Source organism: Leptonychotes weddellii, chromosome 10, assembly GCF_054177405.1.
Source record: "Leptonychotes weddellii isolate Sample4059 chromosome 10, ASM5417740v2, whole genome shotgun sequence".
In the NCBI taxonomy this organism is placed as follows: Eukaryota; Metazoa; Chordata; class Mammalia; order Carnivora; family Phocidae; genus Leptonychotes; species Leptonychotes weddellii.
Genome location: NC_138378.1, coordinates 26,027,099 through 26,035,933, shown reverse-complemented (window position 1 = coordinate 26,035,933; position 8,835 = coordinate 26,027,099). Strand labels below are relative to the sequence as shown.

Sequence of the window (8,835 nt, the reverse complement as noted above, 5' to 3'; positions counted from 1 at the left end):
CTCTGCAAGTGCATCAACATGCAGCTCCTCAACAGGCCCGCAAGAGTGTTTAATAGGAACAGTGGGTACTCTCCTACTGGAAACCCCACTTGGGTAGAGTTGACTTGCCCGCCAAGGTCTTCTGTTGGAGCAGCCAAGGCGTTTGGCCTTCAGAGCAGGAAGCTAAAGCTGTTTTTTTTTTTTTTTTTTAAGATTTTATTTATTTATTTGAGAGAGAGAATGAGAGAGAGAGAGAGAGAGAGTACATGAGAGGGGGAGGGTCAGAGGGAGAAGCAGACACCCTCCTGAGCAGGGAGCCTGATGCGGGACTCGATCCCTGGACTCCAGGATCATGACCTGAGCCGAAGGCAGTTGCTTAACCAACTGAGCCACCCAGGCGCCCACTAAAGCTGTTGCTGAATGAGACTCACAGATGAAATTATTAAGAAATCCCCACGGAGACTTTGAACATGAAGATGTATGTTTCTGTGTTCCAGCCAACAGCAGACTTCTAACGTTCATTATCAATGTGGTTCAGGCAGCCTTACCCTGGCACATACCTGAATGAACTCGGGAATGGAGGCCTTGCAAGGAATGGCAACAACATAAGGCATCTGAGCCTTTGACACTGCAGGGGGCTGACCCTGCCCTGATCCAACTATTATTGAACTTTTATGGGAGCCAGAAATAAACCCCTCCCTTATTTGGGCCATGGTTATGTTGTTCATTGTTCCCTGCACCTGAATCTAATCCTGAGACACCTGCCCAACCCCAAGTGAAGGGTCATGATTAATGTAAGCCACTGGTTCTCAACTCTGGTCCATTTTTAGAATCATCCAGGGAGCTTCTGAAGAACACCAGTATCTGGGCCCCATCCCAGGTTGTTACATTAAAGCTCCGGCAGTTGGGTCCAAACACAGATGTTTTCTTTTCTTTTCTTGTCTTTTCTTTCTTTCTTTCTCTTTCTTTTTTTATATTTTATTTATTTGAGAGAGAGAGACAGCAGAGAGAGAGCGCACAAGTTGGGGGGAGCAGCAGAGAGGCAGAAGCAGGCTCCCCATTGAGCAGGGAGCCCGACAAAATAATATTTCTGGATGAGTCCAAGAGTTAGCTTTCTCTAAGAAATCACACACAGTTGTACCATACCATGATAAATTCACATCACCATCCCAACAGGGTCCTCGGTATTGCTCATAGACCCCTCCTCTCTTTCTTTCAGTCCTGAGACTTGCACCAATCTTACTCACCACTCCTCACTGTACATCAACTCCTCAAACATGCCTGCTCTCCTCATCATGTCCCAGAGAACCATGTTCATTCTCACCTCCACAGGGTAGTAGCTGCCTTGTTCAAATCCTCTGCCAGCTGGTGCAGCCGGTTCCTCACTTCAGGTGTTAGCTGTTAACTGCTCACAGCTACCCGCTACTCTGGTGCATTGTCTGTGGACAAATGGAGCCTCCAAGAGCCAGAGAGATGCCAGGAAGTTTAGGCCATGCAGGGCCTAAGTGAAATGTGGAATGAAATGTAATTTCTATTTCTGACAAAGTCAAGGGTACTACAGGTAGCACGACAATTTCATTCTACCTTTCATGATGAAAGGAAATGCTAAATTTCAGTTGGAGGTAAGAATAAAAGATGTGAGGGCTCCTGGGTGGCTCAGTTGGTTAAGCGACTGCCTTCGGCTCAGGTCATGATCCTGGAGTCCCGGGATCGAGTCCCTGGATCGAGTCCCGCATCGGGCTCTCTGCTCGGCAGGGAGTCTGCTTCTCCCTCTGACCCTCCCCCTCTCATGCTCTCTCTCTCTCTCAAATAAATAAAACCTTTAAAAAAAAAAAAAAAAGATGTGATTTTTGGATTTTCCCCATCCAAGTTCATGATACTGATTTGTATTCATGGACACCTGTAGGCTCTGTGGACCCCAGGTTAAGACCCCCGTACTCGAGGATCTGTAGGCCTAGGAAACTGACATTCAAGTCACTCAGCCTCACACTATATGCTCCTTCACAGTTAAACAGATTGTTTAACAGTTAAACAGTCCCTCCCCTGCCCAAGAGACTGAGAAACTTTTCAAGGGTCCTGACTAGACTTCCCCATTCTCAGGCAGTATCAGTGAGAGATGCCTTCCTGGGGACTGGGAAGGCCAGGAAAGCTCACCAAGCTCATAGGGATAATATGAGATCTCATATTCTTCTTTAGCGTTAGTTTCAACATAAATACGGAGACTTACAACAAAGCAACAGACAAAGCCGTTGTGTGGCCCGTCAGGGTCCAGGGCAAAGGATAAGCAGAAGACGAGGAAGGAGCAAGGGACCCAGGAGAAGACAGCTGGCGTTGGTCCGAGGAAGAGAGAACCGCCCACTGCCACACACCTTTGTATTCCGCGGACCGGAAGTCGGGGTGCCGGGCCACGCCGGCTTCCGGCGTCACTTCCGCCGGGACTTCCTGCTGAGAACATGGCAGCTCGCATAGGTGTCCGCTGCTTGACCCGAGTGAGGCCCGGGGTCGGGTCGGGCCGGGGGCGTGCGAGGGAGCGGCGGGTTTGTACCGGGTTCACTGCAGTGTTCGGGGTCTGGGACTCCCATACCCGACCTCACGGGCGTGTGCGTCTGTGTCGCAGGCGCTGGTCGCCGCCCCGAACCCCGGGGCATGGAGGAGCCTGTGTACCTCGGCCGTGGCGCACGCCGCCCCGCGGAGCCAGGTAAGGGCAGGTTCGACTCCGGTCCGCCCACTCCCCTGTCCCCTCATTCCCTCTCCCCGGGAATCTGTGCTCCCGCCCCAGCCCTAGCTCTGATGGCACCGCTTCCAGGCTGAAGACATGAGGGTGGAGGGAGCCTTTCCAGTGACTATGCTCCCAGGAGACGGCGTGGGGCCTGAACTGATGCACGCTGTCAAGGAGGTGTTCAAGGTGAGTGCCCTGGGGGGATCAACCAGCACGGACTCTGGGGTGGGTTGGAAAGTCCGGATTTAGTCGATCCTGACCCAGAGATTTTTGGGACGTGCCCCTGAAGGCTGCCTCTGTCCCAGTGGAGTTCCAGGAGCATCACCTGAGCGAGGTGCAGAATATGGCATCTGAGGAGAAGCTGGAGCAGGTGTTGAGTTCCATGAAGGAGAACAAGGTGGCCATCATTGGTATGTGTGCCCCCTTGCTACTCCACCCGTGTGCCCTTTAAAATCACATGAGCAAATGTTCTTTAAGCTTCTTTCCGCACATACTAACACATTACGTCCCCCAAGCTCCCATCACTATTTTGTGGCCATTTGTTTCTTCTGTTAACTCAGGAGTTGAGAGATCATGTGAGCTGTCTCGGCAGGAAGGCTTTAAGGGTTTGAAGTCTGTCGGGGCTACATCATGGGTCCTCAAATCTTGTTAATTGTGTTTCTAGAATGCCACTTGTAGCTGCCTCTTTTCTTCTGTCTTCCCCTTTGCTTCTCTGCTTTAATCTCATTTAGATTTTTTTTGCGGCGGCGGGGGGGGGGGCTTCCTGTTCTGCCCCTACAATCCATCTTCTGCATCTTTTCTTTTGGAAAGACAATCATGATTTTGTCAGGCCCAGCCTTAGCATAGGAAAGTAAGTTCTTCATAAGCTGACTCTCAGCTCTTCGGCTTTTATTTCCCTAACACTTGTTCTGTGCTTTGGTCACATTGGACCGTTAGCTTCCAGATACATGTACTATCTTGACTTACGTCGTTACTTCTGCCCAGAATGTTCTTCCTTTGATGCTACATGTTAGACCAGTTCTCAGTTACTGTATTTTAGTTTCCTAGGGCTGCTGTACAAATTACCTCAAAGCTAGTGGCCTGAAATAACAAATCTGTTCTCACAGTTCTGGAGGCCAGAATCCCAAAATTAAGGTGTTGGAAGGGCTTCCTCTGAAGGCTTAAGGGAGAATGCTTCCTGGCTTCTACCATCTACTGGTGGCTGCTGGTGTTCCTTGGTGTTCCTTGGCTCGTAGATGCATCACTACAATCTCTGCCTCAGTCTTCATATGGCTTTTCCGCTCTGTGTCTGTGTATCTGTTTCTCTTTCTTTTCCTGTAGAAGGACTTGTCATTGGATTTAGGGCCCACCCTAATTCAAGATGATTTCATTTCAAGATCCTTAATTATGTCTACAAACACTCTTTTCCCAAATAAGGTCACATTTACAGGTTCTGGGGGTTAGGGCATGGACGCAGCATTTTGGGGTCACTAGTCAACGTACTGTACTCACTTGACCTAAGGCTTGGCCGAAATGCCCGCTGTCGTGTGTCATTTCGTGATGCGACCGGAGGGAATTTCTGTTCTGGGCTCCTATGCACGGCGTTAATACCTCGCCCATGGTATTTATCATGTATTTCGTATTGTCTTCCCCGATGTGTTGTTTGCCCCTTGAAGACAGGAATTGTGTATTGTGTTTTTTGGTTGACATCCCTAGTGCCTGACGTGTGGTCAGTATTCAGTAAGTATTGGTTGAAAAAAATGTCAAGTAGGTAGTCATAGAAACATCAAGAAAGGCCATAGATCTCTTAGCATTGTTTCTCAGCCTGTTAAACCCAGGCTCTTTGATCACACGAAAACATTTTCTGTCCTTTTAGATCATTTTGAAGTTTCAACGTAAATTAAATATGGTGGCTAAAAATAAAACACTGGTTTTAACTGCATTTTTCTTTGCCTCCAGAGGCACTTAAAAGTCACAGGTTTGGGAGTGGGAGATGAGAGTCTGGGTTACATCATGTTACTGAGAGGATCAGACACTGATCTGGGTTCCCTTGGGCTTGGCCTGTGCCCGACCCTGACCCCTTTGTTTATGCAGGAAAGATCCATACCCCGATGGAGTATAAGGGGGAGCTAGCCTCCTACGATATGCGGCTGAGGTAGGTGGTGGGGGCCATGGGTCAGAGGAGTCCTGGAGCACCAGGCATGGTGCTCATGGCTCTGCCCCACCCCCAGGCGTAAGTTGGACTTGTTTGCCAATGTTGTCCATGTGAAATCACTTCCTGGGTACAAGACTCGACACAACAATCTAGATCTGGTGATCATTCGAGAGCAGACAGAAGGGGAATACAGCTCATTGGAACATGAGGTGAGGCCCTAGAAACTGGGGAGGCCAGGGGTGAAGGTGGGAGAGCGGCATAGCTCTTTCCCTTCTTTCCAGGGTCACCTGCCTGCTTCTCTCTTCTTACCCAGAGTGCAAGGGGTGTGATTGAGTGCTTGAAGATTGTCACTCGAACCAAATCTCAGCGGATTGCAAAGTTTGCCTTTGACTATGCCACCAAGAAGGGGCGGGGCAAGGTCACGGCTGTCCACAAGGCCAACATCATGTGAGGGACATGGCTTTGCATGGGGTAGGCTCCTGGGAAGGTAGCCCTTTGCACTCTCTTGACTGAATTTGTTCCCTTTGGCCCACGGACAGGAAACTTGGGGATGGGTTGTTCCTGCAATGCTGTGAGGAAGTTGCTGAATTGTACCCCAAAATCAAGTTTGAGACAATGATCATAGACAATTGCTGCATGCAGGTAGTGTCCTCCCCATGTCTCTGCTCTCATGGTGTCAGGGATGGGCAAGGAAGCAGAACTTACTTCTCTTGTACATGCCCACATTTTGCCCCCAGCTGGTCCAGAATCCTTACCAGTTTGATGTGCTCGTGATGCCCAATCTCTACGGGAACATTATTGACAATCTGGCTGCTGGCTTGGTTGGGGGAGCTGGTGTGGTCCCCGGTGAGAGCTATAGTGCAGAGTATGCAGTCTTTGAGACGGTGAGTGAGGTCCCCTCTCCCCCCGGCCCTCTCTGCATGCCTGTCTTCTGACTTGAGGTCCCTTGATAGCTACCTCCAAATGTGTCCCCTTCCCCCATGTCTTTTCTCAGTGTCCCTGGCCCGATCTCTCTTCCCGAATGCCCTTCCCTGCCCCCAGCCTCTGCATAATGTCTGCCCCCAGTGACTCTAGTGTGCCCTCTCCTCTCTTCACAGGGGGCCCGGCACCCATTTGCCCAGGCAGTGGGTAGGAACATAGCCAACCCCACAGCCATGCTGCTTTCAGCTTCCAACATGCTGCGGCATCTCAAGTAGGTATCTCAAGTAGGTCATGGTGGGCTGGGGCCGGAGGCGGGGTGTTTTAAGGGGGAGCACGGCTGAGGAAATTGGGAATGATGTGGGGAGAATCTCAGTTCCTTCCTGTCCACATTTGACAGTCTCGAGTATCACTCCAACATGATTGCAGATGCGGTGAAGAAGGTGATCAAAGTTGGCAAGGTGAGTTAGAAAGGCTGTGGGTTTCAGGGCCTTGGCACTCCTCTTTGGGGAACTGAACTGGGGCCTCCTTTCCTCCAGGTCCCCAGAACATCTTCTCTCTGATCTTCCCCTGTGGCTCTCAGGGCTGTTCTTCACCTCCCTTCTCCTGGCTGTTTCATCCTCTGGCTCTCATTTGCCTCTTGGTTCCTGTCTGCTATTCCCTCTTTCCTGCTCCATCCATTGGTTCTTTTATGGCCATCTTAATGCAGCACTTGGGGCTCTTTTTCTGGGGAGAGCGCACGGGGCATGGAGGAGCAGAGGGAGATAGCAGGCAGGACGCGGCACAGGTGTCACGTTCTCCACACCTGGAAGCCCATCCTTGTCTGCGTTCCCTGGCCTCCTCTCCTCCCACCTGGTCTGATTTCCTCCAAGGCATCCTCATCCTGATTTGCATTTCCCATCTCACTTCATGCTCAGCCTCCCTCCCATCCTGCCCAGGCCGCAGCATAGCTCTGAGAGTGGTTCTGACCCTCAGCTGGGAACAGATGGGCCCATGCTCTCGCACACCTGGCCACCTCCTTGCGACTGCTGCATTGCATCTTCTTCCTGGCCTTGCCATCCTTTCTTGGATTCCATTTCCATCACATTGCCCTATCCCCCCTTCATGGGCTTTCTTCTCTTCTTCCCCACGGCTCTTGCCGGTGGTGGCTGTAGGTGCGGACTCGAGACATGGGCGGCTACAGCACCACAACCGACTTCATCAAGTCTGTCATCGGCCACCTGCACCCCCATGGGGGCTAGGCCCCTTTAGTCCCTCCAACCTCACAAGGACCATACTACCTACACCTCCCTTCAGTACAGTGGACCAGAGAAGAGTTCTTAAACCTTTAGACCATAATCATCTGGGCAGAGCCTAGGTTGTCCTGGGGCTGGCTTCCTTAGGGAATGGTGTTATCAGGTGGGGGTGGGGGGTGGGGGAGAGGTTAGGGATGGGGCCTCGGCCACAGGGATGATGGCAGTTCTCCCCTACAGGTTCGAACTTCTGACATGGGTGGCTATGCCACCTGCCAAGACTTCACTGAGGCGGTCATTGGTGCTCTGCCTCAATAGGTCCCACCCATGCCCATGTAAAGTGTTCAATAAAACACATATATATTGACTCTTGTGAAGTTGTTTTTATTGGGATATAAGGGATGGGCTGGGAAAGGTCATGTGGGTTATGCCCCCCACCAGGTAAACGTCCATTCTAATCTTCCTGGGATAGCTTCTGGAGCTTTTTCTTTTTCTTGGAGCTGCTGCTCTTGCCGCCAGCAGCCTCTTCAGGTCCACTGCTGAGTGGCTCCTCCTTCGAAGAGAATTTCCTCTTTTTCTTGGGGATGCTCCTATTTGCTGCCTCTTCAGCATCAGTAACTGGTTCCTCTTTGGGGGCAGATTTCTTCCTCTTGGGAAGACTTACACTGGCAGCTGTCTCTTCAAGATCACTACTAACCAGCTCCTCCTTGGAAAAAGATTTCTTTTTCTTGGGTTTGGAGACAGGGACAGATGGGTCTTCCATTCCATTCTCCTGTGGAATCTCCTGGGCCTTTTGCTTTTTCTTCTTTTTGGGTCTTTCACTTGTCTCCTAAAGAATGAAATGGGCATGAAACCCTCATCCATTGTATGAACACACACACCTCTATTAAAATTCTAGCAACTAAGTAGTTGGGGCTGAAAGCAGTAGAAATGATGTGAAAATTGCCCAGTGTTTCTGGGGTGGTTTTTAACAAACACTGGAAATCCACCCCAAAGGTGACTCCCACTTAGGGAGAATGTGTTATCTAAGCCCATGAAATAGCTTATAGAAGACCCCACAATAGAACCATCATGCCATGTTGCAAAGGGGACCCTGAGAAACTACTTGACAAACTGGGCACTCCATGAAAATCCAAGGGGGTGGAAGGGGGTGGGGGAGAACCCCGAGGTAGCATCATGGAGACCTCCCTGCCCCAAGCCCCACTAGGAAATGCCACCGCCTCCGGACACAGGCTGAGAACGCGCAGAACAGGGATTTACACTACCCCCGGTTGAGGACTCCTGGGAGGCAGCCGAGGACAGAACACTTGCCCAGGGACCCGGTGTGCTACAACCAGCTCTCTGAGCTCCTGAGCCAGTTCTCTCAGCACCTATCTCCTTCCTATAGAATCAAGAGGTAGTTGAGATGTTTCAGGTCCTTATTTCAGTCCCAAAGCCTGGACTCAAGACCATGGCTTGAGGTAGCACATCCTTTGTTCTGCTGTTGAGAATCCTACATCCAGGGTTTTCACCCTGGGCTAACGGCTGGTCTGCCTACTGACCTCACACTCCTCCGGGGTACTACTGCTGTTTTCTGAAGATGCGAGGGCCAGGGCGGCCAGCCGTTTCTTCTCCTTCTTCAAGCGTTTCTTCTCCTGCTTCTCCAGCTTCCTAGCCATCTCAGCAGCCGCTTCCTCTGCCTGGGCAAAGAAAGGTGCTCAAGAGGCCCTGAAGACTTCAGGCTGTCCAGGCCTCCCTTCTGGCTTCATCGGATCAGGCTCATTAAATCAGTTTTTCACCTCCATTCTACAGGGTCAGGCTAAGCCAGTTCATCACCTCCAACAGCCAGCTCTGGTCCTCCCCCCACCCAGCAA

General features: G+C 50.9%; 2 protein-coding genes and 1 non-coding gene across 5 annotated transcripts in view; 1 reads left to right on the top strand and 2 right to left on the bottom strand.

Moving 5' to 3' along the window:
- Positions 1–2,379: 2,379 nt before the first annotated feature.
- On the top strand, positions 2,380–7,349 carry IDH3B (isocitrate dehydrogenase (NAD(+)) 3 non-catalytic subunit beta). Of its 3 annotated transcripts, XR_004075314.2 has the most exons (13): positions 2,380–2,468; positions 2,597–2,677; positions 2,786–2,884; positions 2,988–3,108; positions 4,772–4,832; positions 4,909–5,041; positions 5,146–5,279; positions 5,372–5,474; positions 5,570–5,716; positions 5,930–6,024; positions 6,151–6,211; positions 6,905–7,107; positions 7,223–7,349. XR_004075314.2 is itself a non-coding variant. In XM_006732287.3 (12 exons), exons 1-12 carry the CDS (start codon positions 2,433–2,435, stop codon positions 7,298–7,300), a joined length of 1,149 nt encoding a protein of 382 aa, XP_006732350.1. In that variant the 5' UTR covers positions 2,380–2,432; the 3' UTR covers positions 7,301–7,349. The 3 variants fall into 3 exon arrangements, 2 of the variants coding, with proteins under 2 accessions (XP_006732350.1, XP_006732349.1); XM_006732287.3 differs by lacking the exon at positions 6,905–7,107; XM_006732286.3 differs by having other exon boundaries at positions 6,905–7,349.
- A 1-nt stretch (position 7,350) lies between these two features.
- The window catches only part of NOP56 (NOP56 ribonucleoprotein), a 5,175-nt gene continuing 3,690 nt past the window's right edge, over positions 7,351–8,835 (bottom strand). Inside the window, 2 exon segments of the mRNA XM_081833097.1 lie at positions 7,351–7,811; positions 8,524–8,765. Of these exon segments, the coding sequence (XP_081689223.1) occupies positions 7,437–7,811; positions 8,524–8,765 (617 nt within the window). The 3' untranslated portion in view covers positions 7,351–7,436.
- LOC115940582 (small nucleolar RNA SNORD57) lies at positions 8,732–8,802 on the bottom strand. The gene has a single exon (XR_004075320.1). It is a non-coding gene; the product is annotated as a small nucleolar RNA SNORD57 (small nucleolar RNA).

What these genes read in the sequence shown, in the direction of transcription:
- IDH3B (XM_006732286.3), top strand. Translation starts at nt 2,433, where the DNA reads ATGGCAGCTCGCATAGGTGTCCGCTGCTTGACCCGA. An exon ending in ACAGCTCATTGGAACATGAG is followed by an intron (nt 5,042 to 5,145) that starts GTGAGGCCCTAG and finishes CTTCTTACCCAG; the next exon opens with AGTGCAAGGGGTGTGATTGA. An exon ending in AGTATGCAGTCTTTGAGACG is followed by an intron (nt 5,717 to 5,929) that starts GTGAGTGAGGTC and finishes CTCTCTTCACAG; the next exon opens with GGGGCCCGGCACCCATTTGC.